The sequence below is a fragment of the Puma concolor genome, chromosome C2 (assembly GCF_028749965.1).
Source record: "Puma concolor isolate L17-30 chromosome C2, mPumCon1.1.hap2, whole genome shotgun sequence".
Lineage (NCBI taxonomy): Eukaryota > Metazoa > Chordata > Mammalia > Carnivora > Felidae > Puma > Puma concolor.
This window is the reverse complement of record NC_141675.1, coordinates 148,990,021-149,016,067: the sequence shown is the minus strand read 5'-3', so window position 1 is coordinate 149,016,067 and position 26,047 is coordinate 148,990,021. Positions and strand designations below refer to the sequence as shown.

Genomic DNA, 26,047 nt, shown 5'->3' with positions numbered 1-26,047 from the left:
GTTAGGGTAAGATCCATTCAAGAGAAAGGCTAGTCACAGATAAAACAGAGTTGCAGAACACCCTGGGCTCTAAATTCCCAAGTTGCACATAAAAATTCAGTTAACTGTAGACAGGGAGACAATTCCTGGGAAGACCCAGCCACGGGAACCAAAGAGCCGACCGCATGTTTACCGACACTGAGTACCAAGAGTGAGCTACCATTTGATGTCATGATTTTGAGTGAAAATGGTTTTCACATTTACTTTTAACATTTACTGAGTACCCGTGCTGTGCTGAGTGCTGGTTTAGATGCACCAGCACACAGGATCTTGTACACACATCAAATGTCTGTACTTCCATTTTGAGGGTATCAAGTCACAATTTTGGAAAATTTTTAGATACAGTATATCCTGCATGTAAATTAGACACAGTTCTTTTCATTATTCAAGTGCCCGAGTGAAAACTTATGCCCTTTTGTGCCATACACACAGATGGTAGGAAGCTGTTAAAACACAAAAGATGTATACTATTTAGTTAAAAATGGGCACCTACTTGTCATTCAAGTGCATAAACAGGTAGCGGACTGACGGTGAAAGTAATGTCTACTCAATCCCAGAAAACAGGCAAGCCTTTCTGAACGAGCTGAAAATAAATCTCAGTTTCTTACATTTTATTATTCAAGTCTTACAAAAATAAGAGTCAATGTTCTTTACCCCCTTGAATGTGAAGGGTGTGCATTCCAGAGGAAATTTTTCTTTTTGGAGGACAAACAGTTGGTTTTACTAAGGCTTAGAAACCGAATCACACTCTCCGAAAGACCACTAGGCGCAACATTCTAGACACTACACTAGGAACAGAGTAAGATTTATAGAAAGACAGACCTAAGTTTCTCGCTTCTACTTTTTCTTCATCGTATCCTAGGCCTTTTGTGTATGTTTTTAAAGGCTTTTTTTTTTTTTTAAATCACCTTTTACCCAGAAAGTTCATTTTTATGATGGATGATGCAGGTTTCTCACTAAACCTTCACATGGAGCCCTTATATTCACAGCCTACTGTTAATTACTAGGCAGAAATTCAGTATGGAGGAATCCTTTTGGCTAATTATAAGGGCCTCTGCGGGAGGTACTAATGAAAGCTATAACAAACACAAAAAAAACACAAACACCCTAATGCGTGTGCTAACATGGGCAGCTCTACAACGTGGGAGAGCCCTCCAAGGGCGGCCTCAAATTCAGCAGTGCTGACCTGCGACTGCTGGCGAGCACGGACCCCACGGCAGACACAAGGTCATCCAAATGTGCGAGGGAGAACAGAAGACTCTCTGTCTTTAGTCCTCCAGTGCTGCTAACACCCACCTCCACAGTGAAAACGTGGAAAAATGATTTCCCACACACGGAAATCAAAGTCTGGCAGTTTTGCTAAGGACATTCTTTTTCTCACTAATATATTCCTTTTTCTGGTTTCTCAATATTCTGACCTTTCCCTTTTCATTTTGCTGTTCCTTGCTCCTTTGCTCGTGTTTGGCCATGTAAGATAGGATCCCTGGCAAATCCAGACTTTCCCCAGTGATTCTTGCACTGAAAAGTCACTTGCTCAAAAACAGATCCGCATTTTGAAGTAACTTGCAAAATGTTTAAGAAACTTCAGAAGCATGAACTCTGGCTGAACTTGCTGCTGCACTACGGGATACCAAGGAGACTGCAAAGACTGTGGCATTGCTTGCCCTGCTACGTACCCAGGAATCTGAGGCTCCCGCAGGGCTCTGTGAGAGCTGGGAGCCAGGACGGTGGCCACACAGTGGCCCTCAGACCCTCCTCTAGAGACGTTTTAACACAGGGCACTGGCCGTTCCCATGCCGGTATATTCTAAGAGCTGTGCCACTGGACAATCTAACCTGGTTTATGGTTTACTTGAAATGGGATTACCTTTAGTTCAGTATTAATAAGGGGCCCGTTATTATATGTAAATAGCTTTTCTCAGAACTTCAAATGCCAAGTGCTCCCACATGGCTCCTGAATGCCCTCAGTCTCTCCTAGCATTTCCTAATGCACCTAAGTCACCTCACAAGGGATGTAGTCATTGTCACCTAAGATTAGAATTTCTCTTCTGTTACTCAACTTTAAACAATGTGTTGGCTCACCTGTGACCTATATAGTGGGGCCTCAAGGGATGAGGCCTCTGCACAGGTTTCAAAACAAATCAGCATTCATCAACACTGCTCGTACATGAGCATGCTTGCTGCATTAAGGGACTCTGTGTTGACCATCCAGAGACTGAAGCAAACAGGAAGTAACAGTAGCAGATACCTACTGACCTTTCTCCTAAATGCTTTACACAAATTATCTCCTTATCCTGTAATGGTTTCCTACCTGAAGGGGCGGTCCTTACGCACACTTTACAGATGAGGAAGTGGAGGCAGGACCAAAGTTACATGGCTACTAGGTGAAGAGCCAGGGTATCAACTTTGGCCTTCTGATGAGACTTAACTAGATATAACACACTGAATTTGGGTGGAATCATGATTTGCTTTATACAATACTGATGTACATGCTATGTTTAAAAAAGAGCTTTTTTTTTGCCTTGTTCTGCTCACAGCGGATAAAAAACTCATTAAGATGACTGATAAGAATGTATACGGATAGAACTATGCCAATGATTGTTTTGGTGGAGATAGCAACAAATGGATGTAACAAAATGTTGGATTTATTCAGTAGTAATGAGGTTTTACCGCTATACCTAGAAACTTATAAACATTTTTGCTTCGAAAATTCCCTTTGAAAAAGTAATCGTGTTACCGTGAGTCTGAAATACCACTAAACCTTATTCCTTGCTGCCTCCGCTGAAAAAATTGTTTTAATAACTCTTTTTCACAAGGCAAGCTTTCTAAGGAATGCAACAATCTCATGATGGCAAACAAACTAGAGAGAACACTCTATCTTCATATAACTTATTCGAGGAACCCATGAAAAATTAGTACACAACTGGGCAGACATCTGCTAGCTACCAACACTGTTCAGACTTGTGGTGGAAAGCGTGTGAAGTGTGGGCAGCATTCTTCAATGAAGACTACGATAATGGCTACACTGAATGTAGAAAAGACGTAAGATTTTTACCATTAGAGCCTGGATCATGTGGGTTTTGTGCATTTTAAAATCCATCCCATATATCGGCATATACAATCCTTAGAATTATTTCATGGGGTAAAGACCAGGAAATAAAGCAACTAATTAATAGTGTAATAAGCACTCAAGATGAATTTTTTAGGCCTAAATCATCTGGTGTGGATATTTACAAGGAACAGAAAAATTGAACTTCTCACTTGCATTTGAGGTAGTAGAAGATGGCTTTGAGGTTGCTGTGACAGACAGCTTTCCTTGACTGTGTAATTACAGTTTTAAAACAAAACATTTATCTACGAGTCAGGGAGGAACAGACTCTATCAAGGGCAGCAATGACCACAATTCAGCGACAGAGATGCTCACAAAACTTGATCCCTAGTCATGCTGATGGGCCTCTTTCAAAAGTCAAAGGGCTCAGAATCAAATAGAATTAGAAGATTCAGTTTTTATGATTAATATATCTGATACTATTTTGAAAGTCCTTTGCTTTTGTAAAGATCTTCACCTTTTAATTTTACCTCGGAGTTGAATACACTGAACATAAATTAATGCGATCTATTTTAAAGTGAAATCCAGTCTCTTTCAAACATTTACAGTTTATATTATGTGATCCCCTCGACCCTTCTAAAGAACATAATTGGACTCAGGTTCTCACCTTCTCCCGAAACGGCTGGCTTGGCTGCTGGAGACGCTACTCTCTTTAGACTAGCGGGACTTTCTGAAGAACCAGAATCGATGCTGAAAGAGGTTGGGGGAGAAAGGAGTTTATAATTTTTATCTTCAAAGAAAATCATACAAATGACATTGGTTTTCCTTTTTATTTTTCTTTTTAAGCTGTTTAACGTTTAAACTTTGAGCAATCTACAGCGGAGACAGTTGTTCTTGGGCTAAGTTGAAATACACAAGGTGCACAAGGCATGATTCTAGGCTCACATTCTTGTGTTTCAGCACTTGCAAGGCTGGGTGCACAGTCAGGGTATACTGGTCTATTTCAAAGCCTGAATGATAGATGCTTGTCTAATATTTTTGCTATTTTTTAAAATCTTCTTAAAGCTCATAATTTGCTTTGAACACCTACATGAACGCAATAATTAAACACTCTTTATGTTAAAGGGTCCATGCCATAAGGTTCCTAACAAAAAAAGATAGTTCATTCTTTCCACTGTTTCCCCAAATGCTTTGGGCCTGTGGGTATTCACGTGTACCTGGCCCAGGACTGGGTACTAAGCATGAAGAGAGGCATTATCTGCCAACAAATCCGCAAGAATGTTCAAGGTCTTGGCGTAGAATTCCCTCTTACAGAAGTCAATGAAAAACGAGACATACAGGCTTCCACAAGGGAAGAAAAAACTGACATTTATCTGTCAAGAGGCTGCCTTCTGTGGCTGCGTACTCTTAACTTTTGCAGTTAAAAGACCCAGAAGACAAAATAATCCCGCAGCCCTATCTGTGAATCTTAACTAATGCAAGCAGTAACTTAATGCCTAACATTGTTTTCATCTAATAGAAGCATATAAATACACAAATACCTTGTAGATTTCCTTATGGGCCCTGAAATGAGTTTCACGTAAGACTTGGGGAACCAACCCTTCTGACCTTGAACTTCTCCAAACCACCACATGTCTTGCTGTTCCAGGACGGTGATGACATCATTTTTGTTAAAATTTAAGTGGTTGTCTTTTTTGGCTCTCCAAGGATACAGGGCTTGCGCTTGTAGCCCCTCCACCTTCTCACCCTTGTGTGGAAATACATAAAGGACCTCTCATTACTCTGCGATCTGTTAGCAATTCAGGGCACACGAACATTGGCACGAACACTCCTTTCCAGGAGGTGTACATGGGCACAGCACACACACAGCCACAAAGGACCCTGCTTCAGTGCCGCGATGGGGGCTGGATGCTTCACCGTCTCTTAGTGATCACTTAGTTTCAAAAGGAGAGGCAAAAACCTGCCAACCTATCCCCAAGCCATTGTGTGGCCATCCAGAGCCCCCTAACTGAACAAGCCAGGAGGTCGTATTTGTTTTGTGGCACCTGGCTGTGTGCCTTTTACATTTGGTTCTATTTTAACCCCCCAAGTTGCCCAGGGCCCCCCTCCCCCATTTCCAGTGTTTGGTGAAAGATTAATCAATACTGGAGCAGAAATCTTACAGAGTCTCAAAGGATAATTAGCTGATATCTTCGTCTGGGTGGGCACAGGAAAAGATGCCCTGCGTTGGACTGTGCTTGTTTTAGCTCCTTTTTAGAGACACAGCGGTTTGGCTGGCATAGATCGACGGTAATCCATCACAAACATCTACACGCAAAGGCCACGTGGGGTTACAAAGATGAATAAAGTGCCACCTCTGCCTCCTCAAAATAATTTAGGGTAAAAGACTTTATTAACCGTAAAGCACTACACTAAAAGGTCACTATGGTATTATTAGCAAAGACGTCACAATTAACAGGAAAGAGAGAGAGATACACACAGGGACGTGTACCACCTGTCAGAATGAAATCGACTACAAAGAGGCTCCAGCTATTCGCTGTGGGAACAGAGAGAAAAGAGGAATGGCTTGTGCCTGAGGGCAACAGGGAACATTTCACAGAGGAGGCAGCACTGGAGTCGGGCCCTGCAGGACGACAAGGATTTTGCGGGCTAGGGCTTCGGAGGAAGAGCGCTCTGGGCCGAGGGCACAGCACGGGCAGAGGCCTCGAGGTGGTACACGGCCAAGGGTCCAGGAAGTGGAGCACCATTCCGGGGTGCGTGCGGCCTAGTTTCATGGAGGGGTGGAGGAGGAGGTGAGGCTGGAAAGGCAGGGTGAGGCATTTATTATCTTTTTAAAAACTGTAACATAAAACCATCACGATATCGTAAGATAATACAAAAAAAGAAAAAGACGTCAACATTCAATCACCCATGAAAATGGACAGAAATAAGGACAACGCCCAAAGACAGTTCATTCAGAACCAACCTGTACTTGCCTCTAGAGGACACTTTCCTCTCAACACTGCATTGGTATTACGTACAGAGTATTTATGCCAGGTCGAACAGCCCGGGTGTCCATGTTTACGACTTCTATAAGCTCGTCTTCCTGGGTCCTCATGATCTTAAACTGATGACATCCCTACCCCTTTCCATCTCAACTGTGCACTCCTTCAAAGCCCTTATGCTCTCCACCTCCCATTCTCCTCTCTGGGGCTCGCAGGAACCCCCCCCCCCCCCCGACCCTAACGGCCTGGCAGCCCGCGGCTCTCTTTGCTGCTGAATCCCTCCAGCCTCCACTCATGTCTGGGCCAAGAAGAGACCCCAGGGTCAGCCATTTCGGCTGCATGGGCCCTCCCTGGAATTTCATACACTCTCCTCCTGAAACGTCTTCCCCGTCCCTGCCTTGTCAACTTTTCCACGTGGAAATGTCCTAATAACCAGCCTGGGGCCGAACACAGCATGGACTCGGTCCGGCTGGAACCCCAAGCATGTCACTTACCAATTTTGTGACTTGGGACAACTGTTTAATCTCCCTAGGCCTCAGTTTCCACATTATAAAACAGAGACACTTTGGCTTAAGAGAGTTTAATAAATGTATCCCTAGTGTTGCTGTGACAGTAATAATTGCAATAGTAGCAGCTTCTATTACTATCGCTATTTCTGGTCCCAAACTGTGAAGTAAGCATCGTTGCAGAAAGTGGAGACAAAGTGCAGACACGACCGGTTACAGATTCAGGTTCCATCCAGCCAAGCAAACCGTTGCTCTTCGCTCACTTCCAACTGTGTGCACTCTGCCGGCCCTCAGGGTCCCCTCCCAAGGATGCGGCCACCTGACCTCCTTTCTCTCCTTTCTCTCTCTCTGGCCTCTCCTCCCCCTTCCTCTCCCAGAAGAAGGATCCCGTCTTCCTTCTGCAGCTTGAATGTCATTTCCATCCCACACCATTTCGTTCCTGGCGCTCGTCTCTAGTGCTTCCCTCTCTCCTCGGTGCCCTCCCTCCCTGCCACAGAGCTCCTACTTGCTCCCCCTCCACTCCCCCAGCCCTGTGCCACTGGTTTACCCTACTCCTTCCCAGGCCACAAGTACACTCCTCTCGCGGAACGCTCTCTGCCCTGATCCTCACCACCCCCCTTTCTGCAAACAGCAGAGCCGGGACAGAAGCACAGGGAAGGAGCGTGTCCAGCCGCGGGCTCCTGCTCCTCTCCCAGATCGGAGAACACACACGCTCCGCGTATTTTCCATTTACTTGCTCTGTTCTCTCTTTTTTGACGATCTCGCGCATTTCCTCGGAGCCGACCTATGTTCCAACTGCCTGTCAGACGGGACCACCTGGTGCCCCATTTTCATCTTCAACTTAACATGCCTAAAACCCAACTCCTCCCGCCAACTAAAAACCTCTCTCTGTGCCCTCCTTGCTTATCTTTGAGGCCAAATCCTTTCCTCGATCTGGACCGCGTTCCTTTCCTTTGGCTCCAACGGGCACGTGTCTCCGTCCTTGGCTGCTGACAGCTCGACGCCCTCGGCTCGAACCTCCCCCCTAACCCTAACCCTAACCCTAACCCTGACCCTGACCCCTGACTGCCTGCCAGATGGGCATTTGCTCTGTTTGGTTTGGTTATTTATAGACACTTCATTGCTTTAGCTTTATCGTAGTAAGTAAAATACTGCTTTATTGTATTGGGTAGCAATATTCAGAACAACTACTTTATCCTTTCAGAAACACTTTCTTAGCTGAGCATTTAAGAGCTTCCCATTGACTTATAGTCAGTCAATGTGTTTTCTGATACTCAGTGGTCTCCCCAAATTGACTGGTCCGTGCTTTTCGCCAAACACTCTCCTCTCCTACTTTAAAGCGTCTCCTCACAGACTCTGCCGGCTGCTGGGCCGGCCTGCTCCACTTCCTACTAAAATTGACACATTGTAAGATGCCACTCAAATGCCACTTCCCCAGTGAAGCTTCCCTGGTCAACCTGTGCGGGAGATCACCCTCCTCTGAACTCTTCAGGCCCCTCGATGCTGTCGGGAAAATGTGAACCGAATCCCGCACTGCCAACTGCCCCACGTGCATACAAACAACCCGGCCAATAAGCACTTGCCAAATGTGCCGCCACTGTATACAGCATGTATACACACGCACACCCACTGACTGCTCTCACCTGGCCTAACACAGGGGATGGAGACGAGCCCGTGGCCGTGGCTGGAGTGAAGGCTGACCTCTGCCGTAGCTGGCCTGCACTTGGGACGGTGAGTGAGGGCTGGGCTGCCCACGCATCCCAGTTGTCGGTTTCTGGCTTCTCATTCGTGCTGGTGGGCCACCTGGAAGGAAAAGTAGGCCTCCGTGAGAAGTACTTCCTGAGGTGCCAGCTTTTCACCTGCAGCAGATGCAGACACAGACCCAGTACATTTATGGGGCTTTCTAAAGTTCAGAAACATCTGGGGCACCTGGGTGGCCGAGTCGGCTAAGTGTCAGACTTTGGCTCAGGTGACGATCTCAGAGTGTGTGAGTTCGAGCCTGGCATCGGGCTGTCTCGGCTGTCAGCACACAGGCTGCTTCAGATCCTCTGTCCCCCTCTCTCTCTGCCCCTCACCTGCTCCCCTACATTCTCGCCCTCTCTCAAAAATAAGCCAACACATAAAAAATAAATAGGGGTGCCTGGGTGGCTTAGTCAGTTAAGCATCTGACTTCCGCTCGGGTTATGATCTCACAGTTCGTGAGTTTGAGTCCTGCTTTGGGTGAGCTCGAGCCCCAGTCTGGGCTCCGCACTCTCTCTGTCTCTCTGCACCTTGTGGGATTCTTTCAGTCTCACTCTCTGTACCTCGCTTACTCACACACTCTCTCTAAAATAAACAAACAATTGAATAAATAAATATTCTTAAAAAAAAAAAAAAGGTTCAAGAACATGATGGGGAGGAAAGAGCCTTAGACTTGGGTTTGAATCTGAGCTTCACTAGCGATGAACCTCAGGCAAATTATGATAGTTTCTCTGAATCTTCACTTCTCATTGATAAAATGGGAACAACATTCTGCCACTTTGGTTAGTGGTGAGGGTCACATGAAATATGGGATAGCGTCTCTTTGCAACTCTAAAGCAGCAGAGAAGCATCCTCACACAATGATCACGGTCATTTGTAGCAACAACAGTGCAATCAGCAAAAAAGAAGTTATACACCACATTCGAACACATGCCAGTCTGGCAGCTGGTGCTTAACTCCGTTTGTCTGTCCTGTCCATCCTGCTGCAAGCACCAGGCCTATGTCGAGCCACCAGGGTAACTGCAGGTGGAATCCTGACAGTGACCAGTTGTGCTGGGTCTCAGGGGCAGCTTTGATTTTGTGAATTTTTTAATGTTAACTATGTGCATCTGTGTGACTGCAGATCCACATGTAATTTACTTTTTACATCTTTGTAAGACATAAACACATTTGAAAATCAAAATAATTCCTTTGTTGGACTGCACATCCTGATTCTGGGTTTAGAAAATAAGATGCCCCCTAATGACAGCTGGAGAACCGCACAGCACACGTTTATCGAGGAAGACTGTCACAATGACCGGATCACAGCAGAACAAAATCCTGGAAAACACGGTATTTATCTTCTACGTTAGCCTAAGCTTCAGTTTTAAAAAGTCCGAACTTTTTAATGAGATCAAGAGAGGAATGGAGTTTCAACTTGGAACCATGCTAAAGGAAGGCGACTTCTAAGCAGAAACTAGACAGGGAGGACCTTTCTTAGCACCTTCAACCTTTTACATGAAAATCGGAGCAGGAAAAACTTGCTTTGTCTTACATCCTTCCTTCCACTTCCTCTGCTGTTGGTCACCATGTTCCTTTCTCTGCTCTGTGTGAGCCATCTGATCTGTCTCTAGCAGGACTTGACTCCTTACCTTCCATTTGATTTTTCTGAAAGATGATTAGGCTTGAAAAAGAAATTACAAGAGTGAAATTACTTATCACTCTTACCTGGATGCTTGCAGAAAATATTTTTAGACAACTGTATGTGTAGATCATGGTCCTGTAACTACAAGTGTGGACAGCAGCTTCCTTTATCATTTCAAACCTCTGCTTACACAGTTTTTAATGCTATTTCGTGATGCCCAAGGGCGTGGCACTCACAATGGCCAAGAGCACACATATCTTTGCTCACAGGTACGTGTGCACAAGACTGATGACAGAGGCAAGCTTTAAAGGAAACAGCTTTCTATCTTATTCAGAACCACATGACTGAATTCAATTTCTGTTTCTGACCAGCAAAAAAGTGCTGTTTACATGCAGGAAATGACTCTATTTGCTGACTGCCCTGGATGTCAAACAGATTATTAGGAAATGGTATTTCTCCATTTCTTCTACAAGAATGAAAGATACAAATTACTGAACGCAACGAGATAACAGGCTTTATTTTGTCCCAGGGCATACCACTGCTGAGCAATGAAATAATTAAACTGAGTTCAGACAGCATAATCCACAATTTGCCAGTAGAGTGGTCAGGGAGAGAGGTAACGAAAATCAGCCTGCTCCTTTACACAGAGGTACAGCCCAAAGCTCTAAGAATACTTTAAAAAGATTACTAAGTGAGGAGTTCAAAAGTCCTCAGGAACAGTGTGTCTATACATACGTGGAGCTGAAATCAGCCCAGTTGTTGGGGGTCGTGGAGGGCTCTGGAGCGGTCACAGCCACAGGAGCGGGGGTCTCACGCACGGCCAGCTTGGGTGCAGGGGTAGAGGTCGTGTCGGGCCCAGGTTTGACTGGAGCAGGAACCTCGTTTTCTGGGATTTTCTCTGCATAGTTTGCAGGGAACCATCCTGTCTTTCCTTTTAATTCTCCTCCAAGCCAGCCCGGTTCTCCAGTTTGGCTTTCATCCACCTGCAGGAAAGTCACAAAGTTTAACACAAGTGGAGCTAAATCAACCCCCGGAAAGACACCACGCTCTCCACCAGGACAAAGCCCCAAGCCTCTGACCCTGTCGCACGCTGCACAGACATTTCTTCACCCTATGCTAGTCTCGGTGTCTGGAAAAACGGTCTCTAAACATTAACTCTAAAAAAACAGTACGTGTTGTAATTGAAGTTCTTTCTTTGTGCTTTTTTAAAGCTTTTTTTGTTTCTTTTTCTAGCAGTGGTGGTTAAGATAAAGTGACTAAAGTCCTCAGGCTCATGGTTTAAATTTTTAAAGTTCCCTGGAATTGGAAAGTGATCTGATAGCATTCATCACTCAGGAAGTCATGCAGTTATTAAAAAATAATTTAACTAGGGTTTATTATTTAAAATGGAAAGCAAAGGATGTAATCAACAGTAATCAGTATTCTAAAAATCTCTAATGGGGCGCCTGGGTGGCTCAGTCGTTTGAGTGTCTGACTCTTGATTTTGGCTCAGGTCATGACCCCAGGGTCATGGGTTCGGGTCCCAAGTCAGGCTCCGTGCTGAGTATGGAGCCTGCCTGGGATTCATTCTCTCTCTCTCTCTCTCTCTCTCTCCACCCCCCCTCCTCCCACTCTCTCCAATTAAAAAAAAACCTTTAAATATCTCTAATAACTAAGCAGTGTTTGTTCAGCACACAGATAAGAACGATACAAACACAGTCTTAGTTTCCTTGGGAACCAAAGCTGACCTTAAGCCATTTAAAAGCTCCATAGACACATGATGAGAAAATCCAGAAAGTGGTTATTCACAGCAACACTGATTTTATTAATAAGGTCCCATAGTTTTCTTTATATAAATTTAACTTTAATGTCCTAAAAGTGCACATGAGAATACAGAAAGCTGCTGTTTAAAACTCTCACAGAGGCTATTTATTACATCAAGTGCTTTTAGTGTTTGCATTTTAATTCAGATTTAAAAAGATCATTCAAAACCACCAGAATGGTTCTACCAATCTTTATGAGTTACCCTCACAATTTTATGAGCCACATGAGAATGACTTTGGAGGAAAATTACATTCACTATTAGAAAACTAATTTCACTACTATATCAAATAAAGGCCTATCAGAGACCTCCTCTTATTTTTATTTCTTAATATTACTGCCTGAGGAGGTAAAACACTGAACACTGCATCAGACATTAATGTTGTTCTTTAAGAGATCACAGAAATGAGTTCACAATGACTTTGCAAATATGGGCAAAAATACCAGTTTTCTAGTTCATTCAAATATACAGTAAAAAAAAAATAAAAATAAAAAATAAAAATAAATCAAGTCCCAAATTATGGAACCAAACATCTACTATCTGTATTCAGTGCAGAGTAAGCGTAATGTTTGTTAGCATACTTGAATTTTAAAACTGCTTGGGGTGGGGTGGAAAAAGTAGACAGGGCTTACTACTTAACTATACATCTGATTTACAAAATATTCAGTAGGTGGATGATCCTTGTACCCTGCTCCACCTCAGGGAACCCTTAACGTCAGGGGCAAAAGCAATTTTTAAAACTGCGAATTCTCCAAAAAGGAGTTCCCCGAGATAAACAGCCACACTGCTTCAGAGGTTTTATTTTTTGCTTTATAGTTCTGATATTCTTGCTAACACTTACGTCAGATGTGAACACATTAGTCGCTTTTCATTCAACTCCCCCACACTGTTTTGTCCTTACGTTCCTTTTTCTGGGCAGCCCCACTCTTTCCCTAGACGAGGATTTAAGATGACATTTTCTTCCACTTGGATTTTATGCTAAACTCAAATGACTAGAAATGCCTTTCTTTCTTCATTTATATTTATTAGTGATTATGACACATTTCAATATTGCCACAGCTTTGCACTGGAAACAGCCGTTTCTAGGCCAGATGGTGCCAGGGGCTCCCCAACTCCTCAGCAAGTTCAACAGTCAAGCTCCCATCCCCCTCCACTCATTCTAGGACCAAAGGTGAGCCTAACTCACTAACTTGAGCCTGACACAGTCACTTAGCCTCAAGACAGCAAGGTGTCATCATGATCAGGAGTAGGGCACTGCAATTAGACTGCCCCCCTTTAAATACTAGTTCTACGATTTATTAACTGGGACTGGGCAACCTTCATCTCCTAGTGCCTCAGCTTGTTTGTCTGAAATGGGGATAATAATAGTACCCGCCTTACTAGGGTGGCTATAAGGATTGTTAAATAGTTAAAACCCTGCCTGGCATATGAGAAGTGTTTAATGATAGACTTTTAAAAGCCATCTTTCCTGTTGTCCAGCTCTGACTCTGTACTGAAGTTCTCTCATTTGGGCTTTTGTCCTGGTCCTTACCCTCACTTTAGGTAACACTCTCCAGTTCTCGGTATGGGGCGTTCTCTGCTCTAGGAACCTGCCTGGGACCTGTAGGGTTTGCTTTCTTGCCAGCAGTAATCCTCTAGGGGCTGGAGTTCAATCCTGGACCATGGCCTGTTGGAAACTTCGACTGGTCTGTCCAGGTAGGACGTCCTCAAATGTCAGCTGCTTTACTCGATTATGTCCTATAATTTACTGTCATTCCTTCGAGACACAGGGTCTTACCTGGTTAACAAGACTTTTGGTGTTGACATCTAGAACTGGACCCGAAGCCCCAATGAAATGTCCTGCCCTGTGGGCAGGTCTAGCTTGTACCCTAGTTAGCTGATCGCACCCAGCCCCCTTCTCCTGATAAGAACAGAAAGCACACTACAGAAAGTACGCTTCACTGCTGAAAGGAGTTTCATATACTTAAGAAGGGGAGAAGATGTCACATCAGCCTCTTATCTGGTCAAACAAGAGTTTCTCCATCACTCAGGGTAGTAGTGAAATCAGCTGTTCCCTTTTAACCAAGGAAATTCACTGGTCAACTTTGACCAAACAATAGTCTCAATTAGCCTGATTTGTTCCAATAGGAATCCATTAATTTTAATGAATGACTTAATTTTAAGATTCAGAGGATATAATAAAAATTCACTCTTAACATTAAATTAACCACTTAGAAAAAGCACAAAGGTTTCATAGGAAAAGGAGAAATAGTTCCTCCTGGATTTGGGAAACTTTAGCCCAAATGCCAATCCAGTTGTGGAAAGACAGTACATAAGATTAGAATAGAACGACAACAGTTAGGCACACAAACTTTGTGACATGGCTGGCTATAATGTGGACTTTAACATATATAAAGTAAATTCATTTATTGGTGGCTAAAAGTCAGGGGGTTCTGAAATCTTAACAGTGTTGGTCTTAATACAATTTCACTTAACCAGCCCCACTGCAACACCTCAAAGCATTTGCAGTCAATCTAGTAGAACCTTATCAAAGTGGGAAACGCAAACCCCAGATAGTTCACACCCATCTGGAATGTCACAGATCTAGCATACAAAATGTTAACATACACTGTATGCTGTAGGGCTTGGATGCAACAGTCAAATGCTCATAGCAGCTGTTAGGGTCAAGGACACATGGCTGAAGCCCGATACCATTACATCTCTTCTCTCAAGGCTTCTATGCTTCATGTCTGCTAAATTCATTTGGCAGCCCAAATATTTCTAAAACCTCTTACCTTGTCACAAAGAAGGGAAATAGAAATTCCCTCTCCCCTCACAATGACACAGAACAAGGAAGGCAAAGAGACTTAAACTGTGTACAGACTCAGACCAGCCAGTGTGGCTGTCTGGGATGTGGTGAGGAGTATGGGGGGTAGCCCGTGTTTCATGCATTGCCAGCCTGGAAACAGAATGTTTCCCCCCAAACTTTTGGGTTAGAAGATTAAAATAGATTTTGAAGCTCTAATCCAGGACATTCTTCCTCTGTTGTAACTATTCAACCCTGCCCTTGCAGCACAAAAGCAGCTGTAGGCAATACACAAATGAGTAAGTCTGTGTTCCAATAAAACTTTATTACAAAACAGGCAGCGGGCCACATGTGGGCCACTGCTGGAATCGTAATGTACTGGTTCCTCAAAAAAGGAAGGATACTATGACCAATTGTTACTAAACAAGCCACCCTCAGAAATCGAAGGAAGGCAGGAAAGGAAAGGTATTGACTATATTAAAAAAAAAAAAAAAAAAAAATTTCCATCAAGAGAAAAAAAAAAGAAAAACAATGAATGTAAGACGATAAACAATCTTCAGAATGAACTGAACTGGTTGAGGGCTGACAACCACTGAAGAGTGTCTTTTTTTTTTTTTTTTTAAAGCTATTTCTAAGACGGTATTTTCCAGAAATGATTTAGGATTAGTCTTGACAGGAAAAAGGCATTAGGTTAGATCAGTGGTTCCTGTTAGTGACTGCCTAACAGAACGAACCACTTGGAGAAGATTTTGAATCCTGTATTTGGAATAAAGTTCCCAGAGTCTCTGGGGGTGAGCCCTGGAATGGGTTATTTTTTTTAAAACTCCTGAGCCGTTCTGATGTACTCAGTCCTACACCACCTGGACCTGCTGAGTTAGATGATCAGCCTGTGCTCTTAAGACAAACTTCAACAAAATGGCAGTGAGCAAAGAAAGGTCTTCTAATTTCTTATGCTATTCCAATGCATTATGGATGTCAAATGTGATTTAGTCGTCCTCCAAATACTGGGACCTTCAGATCAGAGATAGGCCATATCAATGTTCACAGTATCTAAGCCCTAGCTATCACGGTCAAACTCATTTAAGAAGCTTCCATTAAGAAGTTCTTCCCTGAACATATCGGTTCATTCTGATTCCTTTCCTCTTAAGTTCCTAGCAGAGTTAGTAAGAATTCCCTGAGAACTTCATCAGGCATTGGCTTTTTCATGTGTTTCTTCCTACCTTTCTAAAAAGATTTGAAACATCAATGGCAGACATCCTCTTGTATTTCTTTATATTATGAACAATATTTAGAATAGGATGATATATAAGACAGCACTTTAATTTTTGTTAACCATGAAAAATTTTTTTTGGAGAAAACTGGACACCAAGTTTTTTCAAGAACAGAATACTTTTTAGAGCTCCCTCCAAGACTGCCTATGCTAAAAAAAGGATATGTTAGGTTTTTTTAATCTAACCAGTATAGTCAGCTATTTTTTAAGGAAGTTTGAGAAATCTGAGAATCTTATGATTACTGCGCCCACAAAAATAAGTGAACTCCTGATTATTCAACTAAGAGATTGATAGTAATGTTCCACTACATATTTTCATGACCATGTTTCTTGACCTCAAACTGTAGGGAATAAAAAATCTCTTATTATCCCATGCAATTTCTGTAGTTTTTGCACTGACTGTTAACCTCAGGAAGATAATCTAGTTGAGTGTCATTTGGGGTGTCATGTTACATTGTGTGCTATAAAATGAAGACACTGCTACTGTCCCTTCAGCAAGCCAGTAAATTATGCCTAGCAGTACACATTCCACATTTCATTGTATATTTGGGATGTCTGAGATAGATAAAGCAAACACCATTCCAGTACTGGGTGGACATTCTCTGTTATACTTGTCAAAGTTGGATTAATTTCAGTGTTTCATTTAAAAATTACATGGGGCGCCTGGGTGGCGCAGTCGGTTGGGCGTCCGACTTCAGCCAGGTCACGATCTCACAGTCCGTGAGTTCGAGCCCCGCGTCAGGCTCTGGGCTGATGGCTCAGAGCCTGGAGCCTGTTTCCGATTCTGTGTCTCCCTCTCTCTCTGCCCCTCCCCCGTTCATGCTCTGTCTCTCTCTGTCCCAAAAATAAATAAACGTTGAAAAAAAAAAAAAATTAAAAATTACAAATGTTGATACATTTGTAAATATGAAAATAATACAAAAGTACAAAAAATTAAACATGAAAACCCCTCTTTACTGCCCAGCAGGAACCAATGTTAATGGTTTCATGTCTGTATTTCAGGAATTGAACTACATACACAAAAACATTCACATGTACACACACACACACACAATATTTTATTTAACCAAAATACAATTACACTGTGCATATTGTTTCTGCTTGTTTTTTTTTTTTTGTTTTTTTGTTTTTTTACTGGTGAGCTTATCTGTATATGTAGATCTATACAATTTTTTAAAAACATCTTGATCATACTGTTTAGCCATATCATAGTTTATACAAACTACTCCCTTGCTATACTGGGATGTTCCTTTTTTGCTTTTACCAACAATGCTGCAGTGAAGATCCACATGCACATATATTTGTGCAAATGCCAAAAAACAGTCTAACAGAGGGAGAATAACAGAATTTCTGGGTCAAGGGGAATAAGAATTTGAAATTTGAATAGGCATTGTCGAATTGCTTCTCAAATAGCTTAGCCAATTCATACAATCGTGCTGACAGTGTATATTACAACTGCTTTCCTACACTTTTGACAAAGCAGGATATTACCAAACTTTTAAATTTGCTCAGTTGAGAAATGAAAAATGCTGTTTTTTTCTTAACCTGCATTTCCTGATCGCCAATGAGATAAAACCTCTTTTTATATATTTTTAAAATCATTTGCTTTTCTTCTTTTTACTATCTCCTCATATCCTTGGACAACTTTTATAATTTGTGGGTTTCTTTCATATTAACTTTTTGGAGTCTTTATTATGGATGTACTTTGCAATATACAAGTATAAATTATTTTACATTGTCAAATCTGTCCATTTTTATCATTTATGGCTTCTGGTTTTAGCTCAGAAAGGTATTTCTTTGCCAGGAAATTATTCCAATACTCTCCTTTAAAAAAATTAAGAATTTTATTTTCTAAGCTTAAACTACCTGGAACAATTTTTGTCTGTACTCTGAGACAGAGACTTGACCTTATAATTGCCAAATACACAGCCTTCAAGTTAGTCCTTAAATGGAATCTAGCACAGAGAAATCTGGTACACATACCTTTATACCTCTTTTTTCTCTGTTTTCTTTTTTAAGCACAACCTACTGTACAAACTCAAAACATGTTTCTACTTCCACGATAACACCCAAAGGTATGTGTACTTACACAGAATCAAAGTGACTTAAAAGAAGAAAACACTTAATGAGATGTAGACTTCCTGACAGTTACATAGACTTACCCATTCCCCTTTAACCTCCACCAGGAAAGCAAAGGTTTGAAAGCAAGGCAAAATATGTTTAATGAAATGTTTTATTTTTACAGTATATCTAAACTCTATTCATCTAGTCAAGAGGGTGGTTAACTAGCCAATTTGAGGAAAAGTATCATTGTAACAAGACTATGTTTCCAAAGAATACCAATATTTTCTCAGTATAGATCATCTGTAACACTTCTTCATTGTAACATTTTGTAACACTTCCTTATCTCAACAAGAGAACACTACTTTTCTGTACCTGGTGTTGCAACAAAATCCAGTTTCAAAACATCAGGCTCTTTTTTTTTTTTTCCAGTGTAAAAAAAACAAAAAAACCACGCTTTGTTATGAGGCCCTATCTGATGTCACCTTGTACTCTCACAAGTTTTAGATTCCTGGTGTCATATTTTATATATTTTAACAATTCAAATGCTTTAAAAGCCACAATAGTTCAAAGATGAGGCTGCATGAATAAAGCTGCTTCAGGCCTAGCAAACACAGCACAGGAAAGAGTCAGTGGTGATGGGGCGGCCTTGAATCACTGTTCGTGTGTATGAGTGCGGTGCCTCCGCCAAAGAGAAAGAGAGGCTCTTCCTGCAAAGAGTGAGTAAGGCTGGCACCCAGGCATTCAAATAGTTTGCTGAATGGAGGCTGGACTATATTTGAAGAGGGTTTGTGATTGTTACAGAGATTCTGACTTGTGAAGAATCTGGATATTTGGTCTTGATTCTCTTATTTCTAGCCCATGACAGGTAGAGAAAAAAACTATCAGAAAAAAAGGGAGAAATGATTGATATCTCTGAATACCAAACACACTGTTCTTTCTACATATTTTGGTTCGCTAAAGATCGTGTTTTCTCCACCCAGACATCTGATGTATACGTGCGAAAGGGACACGTAAGTAAGGGTGCAATGACCTCTACAACATTTTTAGTCCAAAGACATGTAATACCAGTGTGAGAAGCATGCTTATCTCAATCTTTGACTTTCATAGTTCTTTTAAAATTCGGAACCAACCCCATCTTTAAACAAACAAAAAATGCCCAACAGTAAGTGATGTAAAGTATGACCATTTCTAAGACTCTTATTCTTAAGTTATTAACTAGGTGCAGGAACTACTATTCTCTTTAGAAAGTGATTTCGGTCAACCACATTGCTTCATTCCTTCTTAAACTGGTTACTATAGTTTGAGTTACACTCATAAGATTATATTTAACTATTACCGTAATTAAAGAAAATAAACTTTGACGAAGCAAAATTCCAAACTCTTTCATCTGCTCATTTGCAGAATAAGAAGGCAGATTCACTGTATGTAATTCATGGCTCTTCACACAATTCAACGATCACACAAAGGGGAAAAAAGATGCACTGATCCGAAGATATAGAAGTTATCATTGGCAATTACGAAAATGATGATAAAGCATTTTGCACTGAAAACTATGTCTTAAGGACTATTCATAATATGTAAGTGGTAATCTAAACTCTGAAATTACCAGACCTTTATAGATTTTAAAACATGCCCAGGCTGTGATAACAACCCATTCTCTCTAACACCTCTATTTTAAAGTGATGTTAGGATACATTTCTAAATACCATCTTTCATTCTGATAGGGAAGGAAGACTGAGCCCATACTTCAAAAGTCCAGATGCTGGATTACTGGATTTCATACTCAGTGACAATTTCACGCTGTCAAATAAAGTGCAGGAGGAGGACAGGTGCTAATCATTGACAGAAATCACACTTTGACGGGAGTCTTTCTTACCATTACTATATCTCCGGGCTGGATCGTGATCTCATCATGACTTCTGGATTCAAAGGGATAGAGCGCTCGGTAATACACCACCTTTACATTCTCCTGTGCGGAAATTGTAAGTGGGCCTTTTTCTATTTCCAAAACAGTGGGGAGAAGGGAACAAAAATAAAACATTACACGGAACACATATGCATGACAACAAGCCAAATGAAGGACCTCTGCTCTACTGCGGCCCTTACCATCTGAACAAGTTCCATCTATTCAAGAAATTTCTGAAGCACATACTTAGTGCCTAAGGAGAGCCAAATCTGATGTCAGCAACTCAAACCCATCAGAGTCCACTGGCCGACGCTCCCTGAACAAAAGCCATCCCAACGCCAAATGCAGTGAGGCTGTGTTAGGTCCCTGTAGAACAGCCTCCCGGCTCAGGCTCCAGCAGTGCACATCTGTAAAGCATCAATCCCCCTCTTCTCCACCCAGGGTGCCGAGTACAATGCAGCAGCTAGAATGTGACCCCCGAACTGAATCAGCCAAGAAGAAAACTCCTTTGGCAGAAAGTAAAGCAGCACAACTCTCCATACTAAGAGACACGGAAATGTCGATGTTTTAGGTCCCTAAAGCAATCATATAAAATGTAAGTGCCGATTTCACCAAGAACAATTATTATTGATAATCCCTGGTGAAGTAAGTCTTCCTCTACATTTCCCAGGGGAGGGGAAGTGAGCCAAAAGACAGAACTTGTATGAAAATAATTTAGATTTCAAGTAAAAGTTTTCAAAAACGCATGCAAGCAGAAGACATTTTGGCTTCTGGCTAAAACTTAACAATACCTAACCACAGCCCTCAGAACTTTATACCCTAGAGCTGCAAGTATTTAGACACACATCTATTTTCTCTGAAAAGCAGTGAAGGGAAGGTATTATCTTCATGCAGTCTTCAGCTGGATGATGTGCAGTGTATCTCACTGGCCAAAGGAAATAGAAATCCTCATTTTAGGGGCACCTGGGTGGCTCAGTTGGTTAAGCGTCCAACTCTTGATTTTGGCTCAGGTCATGATCTCATAGTGCGCGGGTTCAAGCCCCACATCGGGTTCTGTTCTGGCAGTGTGGAGCCTGCTTGGGATCCTCTCTCTCTCCCTCACTCTCTGCCCCTCCCCGCTTACAAGCTCTGTTTCTCAAAATAAATAAACTTTTAAAAAAGTTATATAAAAAAAGAAATCCTCATTAAAAAAAAAATTTTTTTTAATACTTATTTTTGAGAGAGAGAGAGAGAGAGAGAGAGAGAGAGAGAGAGCGTGAGTGGAGGAGGGGCAGAGAGAGAGGGAGACACAGAATCCAAAGCAGGCTCCAGGCTCCGAGCCCAACATGGGGCTGGAACTCATGAACTGCCAGATCATGACCTGAGCTGAAGTCGGACGCTTAACTGATTGAGCCACCCAGGGGCCTCAATCCTCATTTTATACTAGGAGGCAAGATAAGGAACTTAAAACTAATTGCCTAAGATCGAGTACTGGTGAAATTATTTTCGTATCAAAGAAAGCATTAAAACATAAATAAGCTTGCCATCATTTTTCCTAAACTGCAGGCAGGGAGGGTGTGAGACCCAGTTCTGAACCCCACTCCCATTCCTGCCCACAGTAAACAGGAAGCAAACCCTACGGAACAGTGTGCTGCTTTCTTTTCTTTCTGTGTATCAATAAAAAGCACACTGATAATCAAACAAAATCAATATAATTTACCATGCAAAGGAAAAAGCAATCACTTTCTTCAGCTGAGTATTAATCTGCAGAGCTGTACAATATTATACAGCCACACAAGAATCTCGAAAATACATTCTAGGTTGCATCTCATGTAAGAGTTCATGTTTTCTAGCGATTTCAAAGTCTTTCATTTACCAGAATTTAAAGAGGCAACTTATGATCAAAGGGCAAAACAAAAGTCACAGTTTTCAAAAGATAAAGGACACGGCTTTATGCAGTGCAGACTGAAGACAGACTGAAGGGGGAAAAGGTGTCATTTCCTGGGGCTGAAACAGCTCAGAAATTCCCAGAGAAAATAGCCAAGTGGAGAAGCAACAGGTTCTTTCCAAATTTGGAACACAGGTTTATGCATGGGGCTTGGAAAGGAAAACTCATGCCACTTTTGTCTACAAAAGACTCTGGACGCCAGTGTACTAGGGACCAAAGGTTGGCACGGTGGTGGAAGATTAAACAGGCATCTCGTGATCCTAGAGAATGAACACCTGCACGGTCCGAGAAAAGGACACTGGCATTCTCACCTCTATGGAAGGAGCCAAGACAGGGCCTGTTAGACATGGAAATTTCTCAGGAAGATCTGGGAGAGAAAACTCATTTGCCAGAATGACTTTTGACCCCTAATACCTGTGGTGGACCAGGGTGCCTGGACAGCTGGCTTGGCGGGTTCTTGATGCTGATGGAAAAGTCGACTCATCTTGTCCTGTGTGTCCGGTTTGCCCTTCTCCTCGCCTTCCTTCTTCTTGACACTCTCCTCCCTTCGGAGTTTCTCTTCATCGTGAATCTTCCTTGGCCGCTGCTGCTCATTGTCCGGCTGCGTGTGCTCAGTCCACAGCTTGTCCCTCTCCTGAGCTCGTCTGTCAACAAAAAGCTTGATTACTGCGAGGAAGCAATTCCAGTTTACCACTGCTGTGGTCTCTTCACAAAAAAGCTCCATCTAGTCAATGGAATGCTAAACACGGAGGGGATACTGTTCCTCAGATGGGGCAGTCTGAGTCCATGAAACAAAGGCTCTCAGGGCTCTGATTCTGAGTGCAATGAAACCACACGACTCAGAAAAACACAGAAAGAAGATTTCTGATGTATTTTGTGAAGTAGTTAGAAGAATAACAAAGATGCTTCTCGATGAGAAGACTGGTATTTCACCACCAAAACCCCTAACACGCACAGGAACAAACATCCGTGATGAGGGAGCACAACCAGATGAACACGCATGTAGGTCCCCCAAAAACTGATGGTGAAAGCAACAGATGAGTTGGAACCCTCGAGGCAGCGGCCATCCATTACTGAATAGTCTCTATGCATCTTCCTGAATTTGACAACTAACCTTCTGTTTGTCAAAACAGCTGATGCGAAAAGTGTAATTAAATCTAGGCCCTGACATATAAGAAGACCTCATCCTGAAACCCACAGGAGACAACTAGGGGTGGTTTTTCTCTCACCCCATACAGTCTATGAAATCAGAAAACACTTTAAATGAAACTCATGTGTCAAACTCAACAATATGATGATAGTAATAACTAGTCCTCCTCCTACATTAACTCCATTAGTCTTCACACCAGGTGGGGAGGTCCTATTATTGTCCCCATTTTACACATAAGTGGCCACATGGCCACACCTGCCTGGGGCTCAATCCCAGGCAGCCTGGTTCTAGGCTCCACATACTGAACCACTGTCCTGTGACATGGCCAAAGCACAAAGGTCATCTCCCGGAATTAGGACACTGCCAAAAGAACATAATATAAGCAAATAAAACTTGTATTCTCCATTTAAAAAATATTATATTTATTTCTATGCTGTATGAATGTGAAAATTCGGTGCAGTAAAATTCTTAGCTTAAATCTCTAACATTTTACTTAAATTTTTCAAAACATCTTTTAAGAAAGCACAAAAAAATTGTTGTCATTCATAACAACAACAAAACCACAATAAAAATGTACTTAATATTTTATACTAATAAAAGACATCATGTAACTTCTGAACTTAATTTTTGGTTTTATTTATATGATTGTAAGCAGAAAATCTACCCTTTTTGTATTATGATATTTTGTATTGATTTCTCCTCTGCAGAAATATGAAAGTTTAGTGCAGTTTAATGTGAATAATCAAAGCGTCTTATCAACTTTGAAGATAAGAAAAGGATGGAGTTAGAGTTAATCAGCACATCCAAGAAATGAATCCTTGAATCAAGCCCCAAGAAAACCATAAAACAATCCTCTAAACTGGTTAGAGACCCTACCCACCTATCCACTGGTAAACTATGTGGGTCCACTTAAATGGGGATATTTCACACTACAGTGCTGTAAATGTATTTTCTCTTTCTTATGATTTTAACATTTTATTTGTCTAGCTTACCTTATTGTAAGAACATAGTATATAATATATACAACACAACAAAATATGTGTTAGTTATAGGCTTCCTTCCAATCAACAGTAGGTTATTAGTAGCTAAGTTTTGGGCAGAGTCAAAAGTTATACTCAGATTTCCAACTGAGCAGGGGTCTGCGCCCCTAACCTCCTTGTTGTTCAAGGGTTAACTGAACTACAGACACCCACAACAAAGTGTGCACCCTCTGGGTAGTTAAACTGAGCTCAGCTCACTAAGGTCAATGACTTGCCTAACGTATGTTTCTTCATCTTTTTATTCTAATTTCAATAACCAATTTTTACAACGTATACTGTGTCATTGAAATACTTGGTCATTTTTGTTTCTTAGAGTAAAAAATTAATTGAAATTTAAGATGCAAATATCCAGTAACGAAATCAGACACCCCGCAAGTGAACAAATATGTTTCTACAACTTACTATAGAAAGTTACAAGTAATAATAACAAACCACAAACACAAATATTCAAACAAAAACAAACAAAAAAATGTGTCTGTATCTTCAGCAGCAGCAGCAAATTTTCTCCTCTTGTACTCAAGTTTAATTTGCAGTTGAAGAAAAGAAGAAAGAAGTCAGAGTAGCACGCGGTCAGTCCTGCTGGAGAAAGCCTGCGTGGCGACCACTCAGGGGCTTTGATTTCAAACCCAGCGCTCAGGACAGCCACTGTTATAAAAAGGCTGTGAACTGGAAATGTATTTTGGTCATTGGCATGCAAATGAGCATACCAAGTGTCCTCATTTCCTTGTATAATTCCATTTATCTACATAGTAGTAGCTTGGGAGAGCTCTGGAAACTCACCAAAAACTTCAGGGGGTACTTATATATGCAAAGATTTATATATACACGTATTTATTTGTGCTTGTGCGTGTGCACACACACACACACACTAAAGACTGAAGGCTCAGGGCGCCTGGGTGGCGCAGTCGGTTAAGCGTCCGACTTCAGCCAGGTCACGATCTCGCGGTCCGTGAGTTCGAGCCCTGCGTCGGGCTCTGGGCTGATGGCTCAGAGCCTGGAGCCTGTTTCCGATTCTGTGTCTCCCTCTCTCTCTCTGCCCCTCCCCCATTCATGCTCTGTCTCTCTCTGTCCCAAAAATAAATAAAACGTTGAAAAAAAAAAAAAAATTTAAAGACTGAAGGCTCTTTCAAAGTCAGTAAATACTTGCAAAAGCCCCGCAAGGAAGAATAAATACTCAACGTTTCTTCCCGATGGCCACACAATCCACGAGAAGACTTACCTTTGGGCTTCTTCTTTTTGTTTTTCTAATTCTATGATCTTTCGCTCTTGTTCTTTCTGTTTCAGACGTTCGGCCTCTATGGACTTTTGTTTCTGGAGTTGTTGCTTATTATGTATTTCTCTCAGTTCCTGCAAACAACCAGGAAACAGTTCATGTAATGACATGAGGTGACCGGCATTTCCACCATTTATTAGCATGCAACATTTCATAGTGGGGAAGTCTAGACATTCAGGAGACTAACATCTCAGATTTAAAAAAAAAAAAAAAAGCACTAATTTGGAAAACTGAAATCACTCTACATTTTGACACGAGTATCTCCAAAAGCTGTTCTAGTTTATATTCTAGTGAGTCATAAGACATTACACCATTTTCCATTACATGCTTTAGAAGGAACTTGCTAGTGAAGGGTATTAGAGAAGTTACATTGTTCAAGACTCGGCAGTAGAGGGGCGATTGGGTAGCTCAGTTGGTGAAGCATCTGACTCTTGATTTCGGGTCATGATCTTATGGTTTGTGGGATCGAGCCCCACATCGGGCTTTGTGCTGATGCTGCAGAGCCTGCTTGGGATTCTCTCTCAGCCCCTCCCCTGCTTGGGCATGTGTGAGCTCTCTCTCAAAATAAATAAACATTAAAAAAACAAACAAACAAAAACCCTTGGCAATAGAAATGGACCCAACCTGTTTTAAGGTATGGTGATCATCGTTAGTAAAACTTTGAGGTACTTTCTGATAATAAATCAACACCAACCTCTACTGGCTTGAAAAATACACACACCTCTTCACATGCCACTTCTATTAAAACCTCACCTTCTATGCTATGCTGTCTTAGAACAAATGGACGTCCCTCTGCTCCACAACCTTGACTGTCCCCACCAGGGTCTGTTTTCCTTCAAATCACACCCTTCCAAAGCATCTTCTCTTGCTAAGTCCAAGTGTGAAGTTAT

At 41.9% G+C, this 26,047-nt stretch overlaps 1 protein-coding gene across 5 annotated transcripts in view; it reads right to left on the bottom strand.

Annotated features, from left to right (window-relative positions):
- Positions 1-26,047, bottom strand: part of ITSN1 (intersectin 1) — a 220,595-nt gene that overhangs the window by 60,062 nt on the left and 134,486 nt on the right. For 3 of the 5 annotated variants that reach the window (XM_086675891.1, XM_086675894.1, XM_086675892.1), the window contains exons 17-24: positions 25,104-25,231; positions 22,109-22,338; positions 19,738-19,859; positions 17,960-17,974; positions 10,677-10,924; positions 8,221-8,380; positions 4,629-4,834; positions 3,755-3,837 (exon numbers count right to left, since the gene is read on the bottom strand). In XM_086675891.1, the coding sequence (XP_086532017.1) occupies positions 3,755-3,837; positions 4,629-4,834; positions 8,221-8,380; positions 10,677-10,924; positions 17,960-17,974; positions 19,738-19,859; positions 22,109-22,338; positions 25,104-25,231 (1,192 nt within the window). The remainder of the gene's footprint in view (positions 1-3,754; positions 3,838-4,628; positions 4,835-8,220; positions 8,381-10,676; positions 10,925-17,959; positions 17,975-19,737; positions 19,860-22,108; positions 22,339-25,103; positions 25,232-26,047) is intronic. The other 2 variants (XM_086675893.1, XM_086675895.1) reach the window with 1 other exon arrangement.